The sequence below is a fragment of the Macaca mulatta genome, chromosome 1 (assembly GCF_049350105.2).
Source record: "Macaca mulatta isolate MMU2019108-1 chromosome 1, T2T-MMU8v2.0, whole genome shotgun sequence".
Lineage (NCBI taxonomy): Eukaryota > Metazoa > Chordata > Mammalia > Primates > Cercopithecidae > Macaca > Macaca mulatta.
The window spans coordinates 41527062-41549958 of NC_133406.1; the positions used below are offsets into that span (position 1 = coordinate 41527062).

Consider the following 22897-nt stretch of genomic DNA (forward strand, 5'->3'; position numbering starts at 1 on the left):
TGCACCACGGGAGCGCCGCACCGGCCGGCATGGAGGAGCGCGGCGATTCCGAGCCGATCCCCGGCTGCAGCGGCCTGGGTCCGGGCGGCGTTCGCGGCTTTGGCGACGGCGGCGGAGCTCCCTCGTGGGCCCCCGAGGACGCCTGGATGGGCACCCACCCTAAGGTCAGGAGGCGCGAGAGGAGCAGGGCGCCGTCCAGGCCCCTAACCCAGGCAGAACTCCCAGGCAGCTGTCTTTCTTTCTCCCTCAGCGGGAGAGCTGAGGACGCGCGCCCCCCTTACCGAGGGGGACCGGTGTGCACAACTGCCAGCCTCAGGCAGCATCGGTTTTGTTTGTTTAAACAAATTGCACTATCCCCCGACACTTTCCCAACCCCCCAGCCAAAGCCATTCTGGAACTGAGAGCCAGACAGTAACTCCGCCCCCCTCAAGCCGGAGATCCCTAATAAGCGCTCCACAGGTTTTGCTGTCTAGGTAAATCCCCTTTGGGGGATAAATTTATTTAATCCTCGCAGTAACCATGCAAGACAATTTGTGGGCGATGGGTAAGGTCTGCGGGTCCATAATGATAAAGATTTAGGCACAGTCACGTTTACACTTAGCCTTGGGCCCAGAGTGCATCTTTATTTTGCAAAGGTGCAGATTCTTAGTATTTCAGATTTCTTCGAAAGTTTGAATAGGTTCTTGCTCAATGCAGAGCTACTCACATTTTGCGTGTCTTTTTCTACATTAGCAGCAAGCGAGATAAAGATAGTCCCCTGCTTGCTTCTGCTTGAGACATTACTGCCTTGTACCAGTAAGGTTCCAAGCAGTGAACAGGCAGTGAATGGAGATGTGGGTTTTGTAAGAATCTCAAAAACTGGTCTGTACGGTACTTTAACAGAATTGCGCTCTTCTGCTAGAGAGCAATAATTCGTAATCATCTAAAAGCAGCCAAGAAAAAATTTAAAGGTATAAGTTTGAAGAGTTAACCTTTTTCAGCTTCTCTTGCTTAATTTTATCTTCCTACTCTGTCCCCTTCATCCTCCCAAAAGGTGAGAAAAAGAAACAATAGCATGGAAATATTATTTAGTGCCCTTTTAGGGAAACAATAACATGCAGAGGCAGCATATTGGTTAGGAGCGTGAACTCAAAATCAGACTCAGTTTAAATCCTGATTCTGTCACGTATCAACCTTGTAATTTGACACAAATTGCTTGATCTCATTATGCCTTAGTTTCCTCACCTGAAAAATGGGGATATTAATAGTCCATACTTATAGGTTTGTTACAGGATTAAATTAATTAATATTTGTAAGACATTCAACATACAGAGAGCACTATATAAGTACTTAATAAATGAAACACCAGTAACAACTTTTTAAAACCTTATCTAGATTTGGTGTTGTTATTCGGTTTATATACTTGTAGATTGTTTTCTTTTTCAAGTTAATGGCTGTGTGCACCCTGACCATCAAATCTCCCCTTTTGATTTCTCTTCTTGAAGGATCAGATTAATTTTTAGAAGAAAAAGAAAAGAAGTAATAAAGCAATAGGGGCTGTTTGTTTTTCCAATTTCACCTTTCTCTTAATTTGAAAATTATGTAGGTTCATCCAGTAAAATGGTATCAGACTTATTATCCTCTAACACACTTTTATTTTATTATTCTCCTGCTTAGAAATCCTCAGTGTTTCCATACTGATAAAATCACACGTATAGCTTGACCACCAAGGCCTTGTAACCTGGCTCAAAATTGTTTTGGGTGTTATTTTCAAAACATGTTTGAAGTAGACAACTAATAACCCTTATCCTCCTGTAACTGTATCGTCCAGTTACACGGAAGCTGATGGGAGAATGTGACTTTAGACCTGTCCCCATTCAGGTCTGCTAATAATTCAACTCAGCATTAGCCCTGCATATCCACCTAGTCACTGGCATAGCTGGGCAGCCTCAGAATTCTCCTGCAGGTGTAGGCCCCTGGAAAGTGTTCCCCTTATGCTGACCAGTAGTCTGAAAGAAGCAGCTTTCTCTAGTTCCTTGTCAATCCCTTTTAAAAAGTCTAATGATGAAATAATTCCCTACTCTTAAAGTGAGAAAGAGTGGGTAGAGAGGTTAGGACTGATACTCTAGCAGATTCTCTCCATATGCAAATAAGAGGCTAGGGAAATACACAGTACCCACCAACATGTCCCGACACAAATTTTATTAAAAAGGTTTCTCTATTGCTGGCAGATAGGTTTCTTTACAGGCCCTTGAATGTGTGTGGCTTAATCCCACCTTTGTGTGATTACCTGCCCTATTACTCTACTTCTCCATTTACTTAAATCATAATGTTCTTCAGTGCTTAACTTGTATCCCATCCCACCTCTGCTATAAATCTTTCACCAGTCCCTCTGAGTAGAGCTCTTCTGACCTGCTGTGTCATGTTTTTTATTCCGTTTACCTGGTTTTTAATCACTTACAGTCATATATTGTTATTTGCCTAACAATTTTAAGTGTGCATGTATTTAACAGTTGCAAGTTCTTTAGAGACAGCGATCTCTAAGACCTTATATTGCATTTTAACTTCCACTATACCTAGAAGAATTTTATAGATTATATATACTTAATGACTACTTGTTGATTGAAAGAAAATATTAAATAATTTTTCCTTCTCAATTTGACAATTATATTTTATTTTCAGTATTTAGAAATGATGGAATTAGATATAGGAGATGCCACTCAAGTTTATATAGCATTCTTGGTTTACCTGGACCTCATGGAAAGTAAGTTGTTTGTTTATATTGTTTTGTTATTGGGACTGTGGTAGGGATTTGGGGGGTTGGATTGGGATATAGCATTCTTAACATTATAATAAGCAATCTTTTATGCATTTGCTGTTAATTTTGCAATTTATTTATTTACATTGGGAATTATTGAGTAACAGAAGCTATTAGAAAAGCAAAGATAGGAGGTAGTGTTATGAGTGATATTTGCTCAGCTGAGTATTAGGTAGAAGTTTGGAGTTTTTATCTTTTGTATTTAATAAACATTATTGTCCATTCAATGATGTTCTTTCAGGCAAAAGCTGGCATGAAGTAAACTGTGTAGGATTACCAGAACTCCAGCTCATCTGCCTTGTTGGTACTGAGATAGAAGGGGAGGGGTTACAGACTGTGGTGCCTACCCCCATCACTGCTTCCCTCAGCCATAACAGGTGAGAAGGTGATTTTGGTCTAAGTTCCTTTCCCAAGTAAAGCAGTAGGAAACATTAAATGTGGTGATATAATATTTTTAAAGAAATTTAGGATGCAGGTTTCATAGCTTTACTCTTGGCTATTTGAGGAATAAGTTAAATATGAGTGTTATATGCAGCCATTCTTGCATTGCTATAAAGAAATATCTGAGACTGAGTAATTTCTTTAAAAAAAAAGAGGTTTAAGTGGCTCATAGTTCTGCAGGCTTTACAGTAAGCATGGTGCTGGCATCTACTCGGCTTCTAGGGAGGCCTCAGGAAGCTTATAATCATGGAAGAAGTTCATGAAGCAAGAGCAAGCACATCATATGGCAAAAGCAGGAGTGAGAGAGAGAGAGTATTGAGGGGGAGGTTCCACACACTTTTAAATGACCAGATCTCACGAGAACTCATTGTCCTGAAGACAGCACCTAGCCATGAGGGATTTACCCCTATAACCCAAACATCTTCCACCAGGCCCCACCTCCAACACTGGGGATTACAGTTCAATATGGGATTTGGGCAGGAACAAATATACAAAGTATATCAAGCATTTAACAAGTATTTAGCACTTACTCTATGGTCAGTACTTTTCAGAGACAGTATGTATGGTAGAAATATTTATATTTTTGGTAAGGAAGTAAGACCATTACATTTGAAATAACAGATATTATAAGATGTACCATATCATACAAATCATACTTGATATAGGAGTTGGTGAAGAGCATGATTAACATGCAAGTTGAAATCAAAGCTTCATGTAGCTTGTGGGACCTTTTTTTAAAAAACTTAGGTACATAGCATTGGATTAAACATGTCTTTGTTTCATGACATACTCTCATTATTAGTTCATGCTTGGTGTTTATTTATTTACTTAGTTATTTTTCATAATGTAATAAGTATCTCTGTAACCATCACCCAGAGCAAAACTAGATTTTGGACAATAACGAACATCTCATCTTATAAGTTCCTTCCTTAACGTGCTTTCACTGACCTGAGGTAACTGTCATTCCGAATTCCATGTTCATTGGGAAGTTTTAAATTTTAGATGTTTTTACTTTAATTTAAAAACTTTATCTTTTAAGGCTGACCTTATACACTTAATATTTTGCTAAAATTCATTCATTCTTGTGCATTTTTTGGGCTGCCACATAATATTCCATTGTGTGATTATACCCCCATTTTCACATCCACTCCCTTGATGATGGAGTGTTGCTAATGTTTAACTTTAGGAGATAATTTCAAACTATTTTCGAAGTGGTTGCCTCAATTTACTTTTTACCTGCAATGTAAATAAGATCCTTTGGAGCTGTATTGTCTCTCACATTTAGTATTGTCAGACTTTTAAATTTTTGCCAACAGAATGGATTATTCTCACTGTGGTCTTAATTTACATTTCTTTTATCACTCATAATACTGAATATTTCTTTATATATGTATTATTTATAAGAAATATCTGTTCATATCTTTTGCCTGTTGGGTTGTTTTTAGTTTTCTCATTGACTTGTATGAATTCTTTATATATTCTTGACACTAATAGTTTTTTGATTGTGTTTTCCAGTTTTTAAATCTGTCTTTCACTATCTTAAGATGTCATTCAATGAATAACGTTCTTAATTTGAATATAATCATATTTATCCATCTTTTATAATCAACGTCTTTGTGTCTAGTTTAAGAAATATTTTCTATCTAATGGTCTAAAAAATATTCACCTATATTTTCACTAAGAGTTCTGTTGTTCTTGTTGTTTTTAATGGTGTGAGAGGAGGTTAGGGATACCATTGCCATGTGGATAACCACTTTTTCTACCCCTATTTACTGAATAGGCCCTCCTTTCCTCACTATCTGACATATCACTTCTGCCATTTTCCAAAGTTCCAGACGTACATTAATTTGTTTCTGGGTTCTCTATTATATTCCATTAGTCAGTTTATCTGTCTTTTTGCCAATACCACATCGCTTAATCGCTTGCTTCGTAAGAAGTCTTGGTATCTGGTTAGCAAACCTCCCTTACGCATTTCTTCTTTAGAAGCTGTGGCAGGCAGCTTCTAAGATGGCTTCTTATAATTCTGGTATTCACTCCCTTGTATAACTCTCTTCCATTGAGTGAGATCTGGACTCAGTGACTTGCTTCTAATGAATAAAATTTGGCAAAAATGATGGGATGTCACTTCTAAGATTAGTTTACAAAAGACTGGGGCTTTTATCTTGGGCACTCTCTCTTGCTTGCTATAAAGGAAGCCAGCTGCCACGTGAGCTGTCCTACAGAAAGTCTGAAAATAGAAAAGAGATGGCAATTATTGATGGAGCAAGATTCTTGAGAGATGAGGAAGGATGGATTCAAGAGGATAACGGAAGAGAGTAATATTGGGCATGTAAAGGGGAGCTGTAAACCTCTGAGACTGGGGTATGGGAAGAATGAACAAATGAAAACACAGCTCTATTTGGGTAGCATATAAGTAGGGAAAAGAGCAAAGCCTTTTAAATTCCAGCATGAATACCGTCGATGAATACTTACATTTTTTCTAGCTGACTATAACTGAATATATAGCAGTCTAATAGAAAGAACCCTAGACTATAAAGTCTTAAGACCTGGGTTCTAGTCTTGGGACTGACACTTAACATTTTGATTGATGCTTAGCAACACACCTAATTTCTCTGGGTTTCAGTTTCCTTGTCTTTTTTTTGTCGTTGAGGGATTTAGATTACCAGTACATGCAAGATCCCTTCTAAATTAAAGCTACTATAACTGGTTATTTTCATTGTGCATATTTCATAAAGCCATATTAAACTAAATTTGCAGATTTCTATGAAGTATTTTTTGGATTTATGATTCATAATGAGAATTGTTTTTTAATATATCAGTCTATTCATATGCTTCTTTGAGAAGCTCCTTACTGTGGGGTATTTTCTGTGTTTGAGAATTACAAATAGTTGTTAGCATTGACATCAGATTTAATCACTAGTACTTTCCAGTTTTTACTAGCATGTTTTTCAAGCCATCCTATATCCAAGAGTCTTAATTCATTCCTGAGAACTGATTATTTCTGTCTTTTAATTACTGTAACAAATATTGTCCTAGCTAGTATTAATGTTATATTATTTGTTTGGACAAGGAGCTACTATTTGAAATTAACCTGCATTTATTCCTAAAAAATAAAATTAATGAAAGCAATAGCCTATTTTAATCAAAATCATTTCATAAGTCTAGAAGTACAAATTTGTTTCTATTGTTAATTTCTAGTATTTTCCAAGTGGTAATTAATGCTTTTCTAGCTTGAATGGCTAAAGCTTGTTTTCTTCTTCAAGTAGAATTAGTTGGAGTGATAATTTGGTAAGCCATTTTGATGCTCTTGCATTTAATAACTGAGAGAGCTTAAATCTTTATGTCTTGTTTTTATATAAATATTCTTAACTATATTATACAGTAGAATACTAATATAGAAAATAGCACAAATGAGGCCTGATACATACTAGATTTATATGTCTTTTAGTGCATAACATTTTCTCAACTCAAACTATGCAAATAACATTTTAACAAATGGAAATGTGTGTATGTGTGATTTCATTACTCAGTCTTTAACAGGGCAATCTTTTAGGTAGTAGGCATACTTTTATCTATTTTTACTTTTAGTGTATTTTATGATATAAAATGTTATATGTCTAACAGTAATGTTGCAATTCCAGCCTTTCATAGTTAATGTGGGAATTTTTCTGTGTTAGTAACACAGAGAAGAAAATGATTGATGTTGAGTCTCTGATAACCTCGTATAGCAGAGAAATTCACTGGGACATGTCCTAAAAGTATTTGGTGGGAGGATGTGAGGGTAACTCATCATGAAAGAAAAAATACTTTTTATTTAAGAAGGAAAACAGCTTTTACTTATTCAGTGATAAAACATCTACATAAATTAATGATTCTGTTTTCACTTTTAAATATTATTTGTCAGATAATATTGCTTGGGCTTTTTGGTCTTAACAAGTATTTATTGAGTGACTCTTACGTGTCAGGCAATGATCTAGGTGCTGGGGATACCATGATAAACAAATACTTTCATGACATCCTCATGAAAGTAGTATCCTAGCACTGAATATTAGCTTAGAAAATACATGTTTGTTTTTTTTTTTTTGGTAATTGTTGGATGGAATCTAAAAAACCAGAATTGCCCTTTGTTCAGATATTTAATTGAATGTGTGATTTGGGACTGCCTTCACTTATTTTGTAGCTAGATAATTGAATAACAAGGATAATGGAGTACTGATAAGTACTTTAACAGGGTTATGTACAAAGTTATGTCAAAACTCAGAGGAAGGACAGGAAAAGTCTCTTTAGCCGTTAAGAGACCATGGTTTAGTAGGACGACTGTAAGTAATTAAGCATGACTGCCTACCTAGCATGGTGTCTAGTCACAGTAGGTGTATAGTAATATTCCTTAAGATAGCAAATGAATAAATGAATGAATAAAATTTCAGAAAAAAGAGGGAAAGGATGGAAAGTTAGATGGGAAAGTTTATTTAGATTATGAAGGCCATCATTGTTTTTACTTTTTTGCTATTACTAATGGTATTCTAATGAATAGCCTTGTGAGTACCTCCTTGTAGTCATGTATGAAAGTTTCCCTAAGAATAGCTGGGACATTTATACTTCTTTCTTTTCTTTTCTTTTCTTTTTTTTTTTGAGATGGATTCTGGCTCTGTTGCTCAGGCTGGAGTACAGAGTGCAGTGGTGCGATCTCGGCACACTGCAATCTCCGCCTCCCAGGTTCAAGTGATTCTCCTGCTTCAGCCTCCTGAGTAGCTAGGATTACAGGCATGCACTACCACACCCAACTAATTTTTTGTGTTTTAGTAGAGACAGGGTTTTACCATGTTGGCTAGGCTGGTCTCAAACTCCTGACCTCAAGTTATCCACCCGCCTTGGCCTCCCAAAATGCTGGGATTACAGGTGTGAGCCCCTGGGCCTGGCCTATCCCTTCATCTTTACTGGTTATTGCTAAATTGTTACCAAAAGGGGTATTACTAGTTTATACTTGCACTTGCAATGTGTAAGTTTTCACAGACTGGGAGAAGATTTATAGCATGTGCATAACTGACAGATTAATTTAGAATTGGCTTCTGTGACTTCAGAAAAAAAATCCCAGTGGGAAACATGGGCAAAGAATATGAACAGGCAACTCACAGAAGAGGAACTCGAATGCTCAAGTATGTTTGTAAATCAGGGAATTACAAATATAAAATGTGTTTGTCTGTGATTTGTCTTAACTTTGAAGAAGACTTTCAGACAGTTTGTTTTTATTGTTTGACAAAAATAAGGTACTGTTTAATGGGGAAATTTTGAATAGAACTACAGCTAGCACTTAGAGAGTCTTTGAACAATTTCAGAAAAGGAGCTCCCTCTCGACATACAAAGAAAAATGTCTCTTCACTAAGGTTCAAGGCTTGGTGAACAGCAAAGGCCAGATTTTAGATCCACTTGTGCCAGGCACCCTTGTGCAAAGCACAATCTGCGTATCTGTACATGATGCCCTGCCCCTGAAGCATGTCTACGGAGTCTTAGGTTTCCATAAAGAACACTGTGAAAATTACTGCTAAATGGGTGGTGTCATTGAAGGGCTTTAAGCAAGGAAGTGAGGCTGTTGTTTATTCTATGTGGTTTTAAGAATACTTTGCATTTGCAGAGAATGTTACAGAATTTCAAAGTATTTCAAAATATTTTTACACGTAGACGTTCATTAAATGTTGCTTAAATTCATTAAAAGCAACAAAATCTCTAGTGGTATACAGGGTGTTTGTTTTATCCTAACTTTACATACAAAAAGCTGAAGTTAAAAGTGTATTTTGATTTGTACCCCCACTTTTTCCAAAAGATAATAAAAGGTTAAGTGAGCTGTACCAGGGTCTCAGCTTCACAGCTATTAGAGTTTCTCTTGCTTTATTGGTTTTTAAAAATATTTTATTATAAATGAAACTAGTTATGGAAAACCACACAATACAAATGTATAGATTAATGAGTTATAAGGCAGACATCTAGAACTCTTGTAATTATAACTAAGTCAAGAAATAGAACTTTTCTAGGTACCTCACAAACTTTTCAATGTGCCCCATCCCAATCATAATCTTTCTTCCCCCCAAAAGTAGCCATTATTCTTTCTTTTATAATAATAATGGGCTTTGGCCCATGTATTGTTCCCAGGACCTCTTAGCGCTAACTTTGTCTTTTGACTCTCACTCAAGAAAAAATGTTGGAATATCACTGGTGAGACTGATAATATTATCAGGAATACTAGTTTTATATTTAAAAATACCCTGCCAACTTTAGTACTCTATTGTTAGAAACAAATTACTTGCCACATAGTGTACAACCAACCTCAGCACACCAGTTGTAAATCACCATTTTAGACTCTGCTTCTTAGCTGCTTGAATATAGTGCTTTAAAAAATGCTTCGTATTCCTCAAAAAACCTTAAATAACATTTTTATTAGTAGGAGAGTTGGGTGGCATACGTAGCTGTAGAGCCAGAGGACTTGGCAGTTTCCTGGAGCTACAATTTCTTATTATTTACAAAGAGCAAAGCACATAAGGCCTGATAACTGTCTCTTTTATTGTAGGAGACAAATTTTATAATCTGTTGTTTGTAAAACTGGACCAAAGTCTGTCATTTACATAGTTAACTACAACTTAGTTATAAAATATTTCCCTAGTGATGACAAATAGTCCCGCTGTTTCAGTCACCACTTGACTGTTATGTGGCAGAGTGGCATGTATATTTATATGGTTTATTATTTATTTTTTGGTGTATATGTATTTTCTGCCTCCTTAAAAGGTAATTGTTCTAGGCAGTGTTTAACATTATATCTGTGTGCTTTTCTAAGAATACCTGAACAGTTTTTAGTGTTGGCTTCCCACTTACTTTCCCAGGCTTTAGACCCGGTGATTTTGTATACATACTTTCTGGCAAGAGAGTAGACAGATTCCTTTACAGGGTGAATGTGTATTTGAATCACTGTGAGTGAATGCATTACTTTGAGCATAAGTACGGTTTGTGATTCATGTTTTCTGTAAAGCAGTTATATATGGTATGTGATCACAGTTGAAACACTTTGTCATGTTTTTCAAGTTTCAGAAGGTCTTGTGTGTAACGGTCCTTATGAAAATATTGATTTAATGTTATTTCCTGATCTGTAATGGGAGAATACAATTGATAAAGTGCCCATTTCTGATTATCTAGTGGGAAGATTTCGCTGATGGATTATGAAGTAATTAATTGCTAGTGTTTCTTGTTTCTCTCATCTAAAAATACTTCCTAAAGCTAATGTAAAATAATTTTTAGTTTGCATTATAATGCCATATTAAATTGTATATTTGCATGGCATCCATATGGAGAGTACTCTAGATTGTTTCTATGCTATATTGAATCTAAGGAATACATGAAGCAACTTTGGTAAATGACTGTAGAGGTGCAGTTTCCTCAGACACAGCAATGGTATAAAATCATATTCATAGATACACAGAGATGAAAGAGATCTGATGGATTTAAAGATGAGACAACAAGAGGAACACAAACTAAAACTAGTGACCTATCTTTTTCAGTGCTAAGATTGCAAATGAAGTCAAATTTATGTTCAGATAGCCTGATTAGCTTCACTTTGGACCACCTTGGGTCCGTTAGTATTTATTGAGTGCCCTAAATGGTAGAAGTATACTATACCGAAGTTAGGATAATAGTATTACACTTTTCTGTAATAGTAGTAGTACTACAGGTAGTTGCAAATGGGAAAATATCTTAAGTGACTTATACAGGGACTCAAATGATAAGGGAACAAAATGATTTTCTAGTCTTTAACTACTGGTAGGGTTTTTTATTTTCCCCCTCATAGGCTCTATGTCACCTCCCAATTCCAATGTAAATTTTGTTTCTTCAGTAAGATACAAGAGGTGGGAAAACCTTAGTTGACATATTTTAAGCTCATCTGTGGTTATATATAAGTTTAAAAAAAGCTGAGCGAAGTGAAATGTCTTATACAATTATAAAATCCAGGCACAGTTAAGATACAGCTTTCTAAAACTTAATCTCCTTTTTTTTCCCCCAAAGGATTGTAGTTCCTTTTTTAGTAATATGTGAATCATTCATCCTTTCAAACCTGACGAAATTATAAACGGTTCTTTCTTCTCAGTGTCAAAGAAGAATAGTGGATGGGAGAATGGAGCCTCTCCCATCACCATTTTGTTCCCCTAGGACCCCAAATAGTGGCATTTCTTTTGTTTTTATTGTTTCATGGCAGTTGGTAACCTTTCTAAATTGAATACACTCAGCCATCTTATCTAAGACAAAAATATTTCAAAAGTTCTTCTTGGCATCCGCATATTACTTGAGAAGTTTAGAAAAAGATGTAAACATTCAATTACCAAATTGCTCCTCTGCAAGCTCAGCTACCATGAAGCTAAAAGTCTAAGAGCTTTTAAAAGTTGGTTTGAATAAAATTATTTTGGCAAGATTATTGTACAATTAAAGGAATTTATGCCTTAAGAGAAGTGAAAATAATTCTGTGCACATTAGAAATGAATGTCAGAGCCAAAGTTAGGATTCCTAGCCTGAGGTGCTTTGCTTAATATGATGCTTAGCTTATTAATGTATATCACATCCTATTTCCCTCAATGTTGTTTTCAAAAGAATGTACTCTCTTTTTCTCATACATTGAATCCAATGAATTTTAGTTATTTTTTCTTTGTCAGAATTAATTTTTCCCAATATAGCTTTTAAAGGCTGTCAATAGTAATTTTTCTTTTTTTAAAGGACATGATTAAAGAACATTTTATTAGCTGTTTGTGTTATCACAGCAGTAACCCAGATAATATAAATGGACAGATTATTTATTTTTAAATCCATTGCCTTTGTGTTTTCATGAGGAGAAGAAAAAAACTAATATTTTAATACACTGAGATGTGTAGGGAAAATTAAAAGTTTATTTACTGGTCTTACCCTTCACTAAAAATGTTATAAATGTATTTAATTATACTTTTTATTTAAATATAATGAATATAAACATAATTATATACTATCTAGAGGCAAAATTTGGTTTTAGGATAGAATAAAAAGGTAAATTGCAAATTATTCCAGTATTTTCTAAGTTGCTTATTTATTTATTGGCTGCCTGGGCTCAAGGGGTACAAAATATCATAGACTTTGCCTACAAGATGCTCACAGTCTAGAGCTGAGGTGGACAGACATTTACATCCAGTGTGAGAAATGTAATGACAGATATGTGCAGGGTACTGAGGAAGACCACAGAGGGAGGAGACCTAACTTCGACTGGTGGGATAAAGAGATGAGAGAGTCTGGGAAAACTTACTGGAGGACAAGATGTTTGAAATATACAGGAACAAGGAACAAGGATGGGAATGGATGCCCTGGTTAAAGTAATAATATGAGCAAGGTATTGAGGGCTGAGAGGGCCTGAAATTTGCCAATAGTTCATTATGACTGGGTATGTAGTAATGGCAGAGAGAGTACCTGCCTGCAGTTGGTGAGAAGCCCTAGATTGGTGTGGGGTGGGTGGAGAAGGAGGAGTGAGTATGTGTGATACAAGAGAGATGGGAATGGAGAGAAAAGGAGTGGAGGAAAGGAGAGATAGACATAGAAAAAATATGAAAAAACAAACAAACAACTCTCCTCCTGGGAAGTAACAGTTCAGGAAAAGCAACCTCTTAAGGATTAAGGAAGTCGAAGGTAAGAGAAAGTTAAATCAAGAGTTTGCCACTACAAAATCTTTAGGAAATCCTGAAATAAAGGTGAGAAGATTGAGTCGGGATATTAGGAATTGCAATGCTTGTTTCTGTTTTCTGTAATGGATACCAATTACAATGTGCAAATGTGTAAGGATATAGATGTTTAGCTATTAATGCAAGAACCTAATTTGGGGATTTGAGGAGGTTCAGTGACTAGGGCTCAGTCATCTGAGCTTTTCTCTTCGTTATACTCACTCCCTAAGCAGCATCATCTGGTTCCAAGGTTTTAAATATCATCGATATACTGATGACTCCCAAATTTTTATCTCCATCTCACCCTCTTCCATGAACTTCAGACTCATATATGTAACTGCCTACTTGACATCTCTACTGCGATCTAAAAAGGCATCTCAAATTAGCATGTCCAAAAAGAAATCTTGATTTGCTCCTATACTTTCTCCTTCTGTAGTTTTCTTTATGTCAATAAATGGCAATTGTATTCATTTTGAGGCTCAGGCCAAAAACCTTAGAGTCATTTTAAAATGTATGCACACACACACACACACGCACACTTTATTTTTTAGACCAATTTTCGATTTACAGAAACAATTGAGCAGATAGTACAGAGATTTCCCATCTAAGTCCCAGTCGAGCAGTGTTTCCCCTGTTATTAACATCCTTGTGTTAGTATGGTATATTTGTTACAATTAACCAATATTCATACATTATTATTATTATTAACTGAAATTTGTCATTTACATTAAGGTTTTTTTTATTGCATAATTCTATGGTTTTTGACAAATGCATAATGTCATGTATTCATCGTCACATACAGAATAGTTTCAGTGCCATAAACATTCCCTATGCTTCATTTATTCATCCCTCTCTTCACCCCCAAGCCCACCCCTGGCTGCCACTGAACTTTTTACTTTCTGTGTTGTTTTGTCTTTTGCAGAATGGCATATAGCTGGAATAATACGGTATGTAGCCTTTCAGATTGGCTTTCACTCAGCAATATGTATCCTTGTTAGCATGGCATTTTGGGTTTTAGCTACCCTAGTGGGCACACAGTGGCATCTCATTGCCGCTTTTTTAACTTCTTGCAATTTCCTAATGACATATGATGTTGAACATCTTTTCATATGCTTATTTGCCACATATGAGGTGTCTGTTCAGATTTTTTGCCCATTTTTAAATTCGGTTTTCTTTTTGTTAACTTTCAAGAGTTCTGTGTATATTTTGAATGCAAGTCCTTTATCAGATATGTGTTTTACAAATATTTTCTCCCAATCCATGGCTTATATTTTCATTCTCTTAACATTGTGTTTTGCAGAACAGAAGTTTTAAATTTTAATAGAATCTGATATAATATTTTTTTCCTGGATCATGCTTTTGGTATTTTATCTAAAAACTCATCACCAAATCCAAGGCATCCTATTTTGTCTTACAAAAGTTTTATAGTTTTGCATTTTACATTGAGGTCTATGATCCATTTTGAGTTAATTTTTATGAAGGATGTAAGTTCAGTGTTTAGACTGATTTTTTCCAGGTGAATATCCAGTTACTTTAGCACCATTTGTTGAAAAGATGTTTCTTTCTTCATCAAATTGCTTTTGTTTTTTTTGTCAAAGATCAATTGACTATGTGGGTAAATTCTGAGCTCTCTATTCTATTCCATTGACCTATCTATTCCTTAACCAATACCACATGATCTTGACTATTATAGTTTTTCGATAGGTCTTTTTTTTTTTTTTCTTTGTGTGTTTTTTTTGAGATGGGGTCTCACTCTTGTGCCCAAGTTGGAGTGGAAAGGCACGATCTCGGCTCACTGCAACCTCTGCCTCCTGGGTTCAAGCAATTCTCATGCCTTAGCCTCTCCAGTAGCTGGGACTACAGGTGCGTGCCACCACGTCTGGCTAATTTTTGTATTTTTAGTAGAGGCAGGGTTTCACCATGTTGGCCAGGCTGGTCTCAAACTCCTAACCTCAAGTGATCCACCTGCCTTAGCCTCTTAAAGTGCTGAGTTACAGGTGTGAGCCACTGTGCCTGGTTTGTAATAGGTCTTAAAGTCAGATAAAATCAGTCCTCTCACTTTGTTCTTTAACATTTTGTTGGATATTCTGACTCTTTGGCCTTTCTGTATCAATTTTAGAATCAGCTTGTCAATATCTACAAAACAACATGCTGGGATTTTGAATGGGATTGCACTTACTGTGGATCACATTGAGAAGAATTGGTATCCAGGATATGGACTATCTCTCGATTTATTTAGATCTCGTATGATTTCTTTCATCAGAGTTTTACAGTTTTCTTCACATAGATCCTATAAATATTTTTAGATTTATACCTAAATGTTTATCTTTTATGAAGCTAATGTAAATGGTGTTTTGTTTTTAATTTCAAATTCCAGTTGTTTATTGCTGATATATAGGAATAAAGTGGACTTTTGTATATTATCCTTGTATCCTGTAACCTTGCTATAATCTCTTAGTTTTTATTCTTCCATTTTCTCATACCCCCAAATTAATTTATCAGTAAACCCCGTCAGTTCCTTAAAAATACATCCAGAATCTGTCCATGTCTTACCACTTCTCTACAACTGTTACCACTCTCGCTTAAGCTGCTATTATCTCACCTCCTGGACCTACTAAGTGGTCCTCCTTTAAAACACTTGCTATATTAATGCTAGTAAACCTATTGCGTATTTGGTTTTCTTTGATTATCTACTGTCTGTTTTCCTCCACTAGAAAGTAAGTTCCCTGAAAGTGAGAACTTTGTTTTGTTTATTGGTATATCCCTAGGGTCTAACCTGGTACCTCGTACATGGTGCTAAGTAAGTATTTGTTGAAAGATTGGGTAAGCTATCTTAGGCTAACTGTGTTCCTGCAGCAGAGACTTGCTAAATAATACCTTAAAGATCATAAGAATGTACTATAAGCAACCTTTTAAGAGTTTCCAAAAAATTAGAATATCTGCAAAATCTGCCAGGCACAGTGGCTTACACCTGTAATCCCAGCACTTTGGGAGGCTGAAGTGGGCAGATCCCAGCACTTTGGGAGGCTGAGGTGGGCAGATCGCCTGAGGTCAGGAGTTTGATACCTGGCCAACATGGCAAAACCCCGTCTCTTCTAAAAATACAAAAAATTAGCTGGTGTGGTGGTGTGTGCCTGTAGTCCCAGCTACTTGGGAGGCATAGTGAAGCAAAGGAATCACTTGAACCCAGGAGGTGGAGGTTGCAGTGAGCCAGGATCACACCACTGTGCTGCAGCCTGGGTGACAGAGCGAGACTCTCTCAAAAAACAAACAAACAAACAAACAAACAAATATACACACACACACACACACACACACACACACATATCTGCAAAATCCATCCACTTGCAGGATTTATCACCATTTTCCACGCTTTACATTGTAACCTGCCAATGTTATGAATAACCTCTTTACTTTTCAGTTGAATTTCTTTTCATTTATATTCTCTCTGCCCTTTCACCCCTCATTTTCCCTAGTGCCTTGGGAAAAGGACTTAATATTAATTCTGGAGTAAAGGGTTACCAGAACTAGTTCTTTCTTTAGAACGTCTCTGCAGATATTCTTAGATATGAGATTTAATCCCCAAATGCTACATACTTTCTTGAAGGACCGTCCATTATTATTTTCCTGTAATGGAAAAATATTGCCACTTTCTGAAAGCATAATCCTTATTACAAATTCATTATAATGACCACTTTTTATTTGAGTCCCGAAGTCTCATAACTGCAAAATGACTTCTGTCATTTGGCCTCTCTGCATATTAGGATGTGTGTCCTCACCTTACCTCTGTTAGAAATCTGCTGCTGGTGAAACCCTCAATTCTGTCAGCTTCTTTTAACTGATACAGCATTTTTTTTTCTCTTACCCTTAAAAAAAAGCTTGCAGTTTATTACAGAATGACTTCCCACTGGGGTGGATAGCTTGATTGTTCAGTAAACCCCCTTGGAATTTTAGCTGCCTTGATTTTTTACTAGGAAGGCATTGGCATGAATTTCAAGGAGGAGGTCTGTTATCCCTGAAACTTTTCTTTGGAACCGAGCCTGTGGATGAATAACGCTTCTTTGGTGCCTCTGGCACCAACTTAATTTTGCATTATGTTTCAGAGTTGCATTATGGTATGTCATTCCATTATATCATAATGAGGCAAATCAAGGAGTTATTCTCTTTTACTAATAAGGCTATAGCGTATATTATTTGGCCACATTGAAGAGCAAAGAAAGAGATACTTTCTATGGGTTGAAATTAATACTACTTTTAACCCATGATACATTCATTTCAATAGCATTTGAAGTTAAAAGTAATGTGGTCTTCAACTTCTTGTCCTCTTTGTAAATCTTCAGAGATTACTTAGTCTCTGTTTTAGAATCATTGTAGAAAAATCAATGCTAAGATTTATGAAAAGCATTTAAATAGCTTGGACTGAAGGTATTAGCCAAATAGTGTTAACTGTGTATTTGCTTCAGGCTTGCTTTCAAGTTAGATATATGAAGCTCTGGAATAATTTTTTTTCTGTACACAGAGCTCTTCTGTGACCAGTTATGAGAAAGAAACACCTGTTGTGAGCATCAAATTTTGTTACTGTTAATAAAATAGCTATTATTTTTGATATATATATTTCTTTAGGTGGGATTTTTCCCTTTAGATATAACTGAGTTTAAAACTTGAAACTGTTATTATTAATACATAGGTGATATTTTTCATATGTTGATTTCTATCCAGTATAAACTATAAAGAATTTTGTCATTTATTATTGTAGATTTGTGTGATGAAACATACAATATTTCTAATGTTGTCACAATATTTTTCCAAAGAACTGAGCTATTAAAATTTATACATATAAGGAAATATTCTGTCATTTCTAAAGTAAGATTTCAAGCCATAAGCTTGTTAGAAATTAAATGAGATTATAGTCTGGTGATACTTAAATGTTCTTGGGATCTTTACAATCATATGTGGTTTTTTTAAGAACTTCAAAATCTTTTTTTACTGTTATTATTAATAGATTGAGAAAGTATAACCTGTTGACTAAAAGGCAAAGTAAACATTTGTAGGATTTTATGCAATATCCTATAATGGAAGCAAACAAGAAAGGTCTTGTTCTTGTTTGTTGAGGAAAAGATGATGGCTTTGCTTTAAACATACTTGAAAAATCGACTAGAAGAGATCCTGAACAAGAAACTGTGTGAGACTTCTGGAGTGTACTTTGAGTAACAGAGGCAGATAAACTATTTTTTTCTGTTACTACCGAGAAGATTCACTAGTAATTCACAATCCCTGCCCCCCGCCAACCAAGTACCATAAACAAGGCCTCAGAAATGGGAACTTCCATTTCATTTTTGACAGTGATTTCTCTCAACTCTGAAAACAAAACCCCTTTTACAACTCTGAGTTAGTTTTCAAATGTTAGGGTTTCCTGCGTGGGTATTTGGGGTAAGTATGAAAATGTTTTGCCGCTTAAATCAAAGAACTCCGGAAACAAATATAAATTGAGAATGGAAAAAGAGTAGTGAATAAGATGGAAATTTCTATTCTAAATTTCAGTATATGGGCTAGAATTCCCATAAAGTTTTCCTTAGGGAACACCCCCCACCCCCACACACACACATACAAACACACTTTCTGATTTAAATAACATTATATCTTCAGAAATGGAAAATGTGTAAAAGTTGTGTTAACAGGCTTCCTTCTTGTCTGTGTCCCATTCTCATCACAGTCTACCAGTTGGGGATGTTTAGAGAAATATATCTTGTGGCATTGAAGTGGCTTTATGTGCATTATACACTGGGTTTTATGTATGTTGCATACTGTGAAGTAATCATGATACATGCTGACAACAAAAGATGTAGATAAGTTAAAATTTTAGTTGATCCATTGTCTGTTTCTTCTTTTCCATCTTTGTAGAAAAAAATTAATTCAAGATGGACAGCCTATAAAAATTGATCTTTTTCTATTATTATTAATTTAGATATTGGTGTGCCACTTTTGAAGAAGGAAAATACTTAGCTACTAAAAGATTTGCGTTGAAGAATCAATTGTGATATGCTGCCTTTTATCACAGTGTGATTTCCCATCAGTGCTGAGTAATGAAGTTTCTGATTAATATCTATAGTTGCTTTATCAGAATATCTTTCTCTAAAGTAAATCATTCTTATGAATAAGAATCTAGCTAATTGTAATATAGTTCAGCATAGGTGGAAATAATTTTTTAAGGACTAAGTCAATTTCTGGGATTCAGACTGTTTCAGAAAATAACCATTTTCTATAATTCCACTAATGGCACAGTGTAACTTAGTATGTTTGGGTTAGTATTCAGTTTTAGCAATAATCATGGAGGCAGGGTTATCTATAAATATTATATCCCAATTTGCAAGGTAGCAAAGCTGGTATATGTACTACATAATATGACCACTTGACAGTTTACGAAGTCTTTTCATATATGCCATTTAATTGATTCATATAATAATCTTATGTGTAGACATAAGGGTGTACTACTATCTTCATTTCAAGTATCCTTGAAAAGACTTTCTCCGTTGAATTGCCTTTGTACCTTTGTCAAAAATCAACTGACCAGGCTTATAGCAGGTTAAGAAGTAACTTATATGACAGTATTAACACAAAGGATGGGGGAAGGAATGAAGCTATATTGGAGTAAACAGTGACACCAGATAGTTACATGAAGAAATGAAGAATACCTGAAATATTAAATATGTGAATGTAAAAAGACCCTAATATATTTTCCTTTCTCCTCTTAACTTTATAAAAAGAAAATTATATAAAGTAATAATTATAACACTATATTACTGGGTTTAAATATATAAATGTATATGACAATAATAGCATAAAGGAGGAGGAAAGGAATAAAGCTCTATTGGAGCAGTTTATATTTTTTAGAATCAAGTTAGTGTTAAGCTGAGAGAAATTGTGATAAACTAAGACACAATAGTAATCTCTAGAGTCACCACTAAGAAACTCAAGAAACTATAGTAAAAAAAAAAATTATTAATTAAAATGGCGTACTAGAAAATACCTATTTAATAGAAAAACAAGGTGATAAAGGAGGGTGAGAGGAAGAAAAAAGACATGTGATATATAGAAAACAAATAGCTAAATGGCAGGCATGAATCCAACCATACCAATGTTAATTTTAAATGTGAATAAACACTCAAAAGGGCAGAGATTGTCAGATTGGAGCTAAAAACAAGATCCAACTATATGCTGTCTATAAAAGATATACTTCAGATTCAGAGACATCAATTTTGGAAAACTGTCAACTATTTCTATACCATTCTCTTTCCTTTCCTTCTGTGATTCCAATGATGTGTATGTTAAACTTATTTGATACTATACCAGAAGCTTCTGATGTTATTTTTTTAAATTATTTTTTCTCTTTGTACTTCAGTTTGGTTTCTTGTGACCTGTTTTCAAGTTTTCTAGTGCTTTCTTCTGTGTCACATCTAGTCTAATTGAGTGACCGCAACTCCTAAGTATATTGTGACTTTATTTTCAGGATAAGGGAGATCTTGAAGGCATCTCGAAAATTGCAAGGTGATCCAGATTTGCCGATGTCTTTTACTTTGGCCATAGTGGAGTCTGATTCTACAATAGTCTATTATAAACTTACTGATGGATTTATGCTGCCAGACCCTCAGGTCAGTTTTGAGGTAACTGACAGCAACAAGTACAAAAAGAGGAAAATTATGACATGATTTTAAGTGTGACTCAAGTCATTCACAGAACTGCCACTTCCTTTGCCATAGGGAAAATTCAAGAAAAAAAGTATTGATTTTCATACCTCAGAAAATTGGCTATATTTTGTTCAAAGTAGTGTATTCCTAGTTATTGTTGCAAAAAAATTGATTTCCTTACTCTATGGAGAATTTCATGGTTTTCCAAAGTATTTTATGAAGTCATCATGCATTTAATTATTTAGTGAGTAACTGAGGTGGAATGTAAAGGCTAACAATAGTTGTAACTAAAAAAACGCTTCTTTAAGAAATGTTAAATTGGTTGACATTTTGACAGGAACATTTTAATAAGATAAATGGGCTATATGTGATTTCTTTACATACTTTGTTGGCATAATTTGGATAATTACATTAAATAGCTTTCTAATTTTGCTTTTGGATTACATTGTTTATTGGAGAAAAGTCCATTCTGATCTTTTTTTTTTTTTCCAGAATATTTCTCTTAGAAGATGACATCTGTGTTTCCTGATGCTTGTTTTATTCATACAAGATTGGATTTGAGAACCATCAGACTGCTTTTATCTCAGAGATAGTCAGGGTTGACTTAAATAGTGAGGGTTGACTTCCCCATTCCATAAGGTTTTCATTCTGAAGAATAAAACTTCCCTAGATAGAAGACTTTCTCCTTCTTAAAAAATATAGAGTGATTTCTTTAAAACTTTCTTATCTAGAGACAGTTTAATTACAGTTGTATACAGGTTTATGCCTAGGATGTGTTCAAATGGGTGGGACCTGTCTGCTGCTTTTGTCATCCCACACTCATAGTTGCCTCTTGGTTTCTTGCTGCCACTGCCAGCTCATTGTTGAGACTGCTATCTCTTTTTCTCACTCAACTCTCCCCAGTGCGTTTTGGCCACTGCAGCTATGTTAGAATGGCATTTTATATATACCTTGTCACCTACTTCTGCCTGCTTTTTCCTCTCCAGTAGAAAGTAAAAGATTTCTTTCAATTGGTCTTCCTGTTGCAATTACTGTTATTTCTCTTTTTTGGTTAACTTTAAATCAAAACTCAAAATATGTTCATCCAGAGTGTAAACTTAAGTGTCTTGAGTAACAGGAACCAGAGACATGTTACCTACAAGAGTTCTGGGCTATCCTTTTCATTCTTATCACATATCATAGCTTGAATGTTACAAGAGTGTGGGAGAGTATGAACCTTAAAAATGTCTTCATTAATTAGACCCAGTTATTCCACTTTTGTTAATGTCTCTCAAATTGTACAAAGTATGAAAAATTATATGCACAAAGATATTCCAAGTGACATTACTTTTAGTAGCCCAAATTATAAACCACTTTAAAGTTTGGGGTAAAGATTGGCAAACTTTTTCTATAAAGGGCCAGAAAGTAACTATTTTAGGTTTTTAACCTACTGTCTCTGTCATAACTTGTCAACACTGCTGTATGAAGCACAAAAGCAGCCACAGACAATACATAAACAATATGGGCGTGGCTTTGTTCCAGTAAAACTTTATTTACAAATGTGGCGCCATAGTTTGCATCCCTGCATCTAAGGAATAGTCAATAAACAGATATATACAAATGGTACATAATGTACTTACTAAAAATTAGTAATGAATATTATTAAAAGCATGAAAATGTTACATTAAGTAAAAATTGCAAGATGGAAAAGTGTATGAGTGGATGTAATCATGGCTGAAATAACAGACCAAGCATTCTATAAAAAGATAACAAAGTAAATCAAATTACTAACCGGTTATAGTGGGATGGGAGGCAGAAAATGGATGACTTTGTCTTTTCTTAATGTTTTTATTTGTATTTCTTTTATAATAAAAATGTTTTAAAATTAAAAAGTGTCTTGAAATCTGTATTAGTTATCTATCATTGCAAAATAATATTACCACAAATGTAGCAACTTAAAACAGCACACATTTATTATCTTATAGTTTTTGTGGGTAAGGGACCTGGGCACAGATTAGTTGGGTCCTCTGTGAGGCTCCAGTCTCATCTGAGACTTGACCGGGGAGGGGTCAGCTTTTTCACCCACATGGTTATTAGTAGCCTTCAGTTCCTTGAGAGTGCTCAATGCTTATGTGCCATTGGCAGGAGGCCACCCTCAACTCTTTGTCACATGGGCCTTCTCAATATAACTGGTTGCTTTCTCAAAGCCCGCAAAGGAGAGTCTCAGCAAGATGGACTGTATAATCTTATATAATGTAATCACATACATCCCATCACCTTTG

General features: G+C 35.3%; 1 protein-coding gene across 5 annotated transcripts; it reads left to right on the forward strand.

Moving 5' to 3' along the window:
- The first annotated feature begins 3 nt into the window (after positions 1-3).
- On the forward strand, positions 4-22507 carry TSEN15 (tRNA splicing endonuclease subunit 15). Of its 5 annotated transcripts, none has more exons than XM_001109012.5 (5): positions 4-164; positions 2662-2743; positions 3039-3174; positions 20459-20612; positions 21129-22507. In XM_001109012.5, the coding sequence occupies exons 1-5, from the start codon at positions 30-32 to the stop codon at positions 21147-21149; spliced, it is 528 nt and encodes a 175-aa protein (XP_001109012.2). In that variant the 5' UTR covers positions 4-29; the 3' UTR covers positions 21150-22507. The 5 variants fall into 5 exon arrangements, with proteins under 5 accessions (XP_001109012.2, XP_014977499.1, XP_077857519.1 ...); XM_015122013.3 differs by having other exon boundaries at positions 20459-20600; XM_078001393.1 differs by having other exon boundaries at positions 20459-20496.
- Positions 22508-22897: the final 390 nt, after the last annotated feature.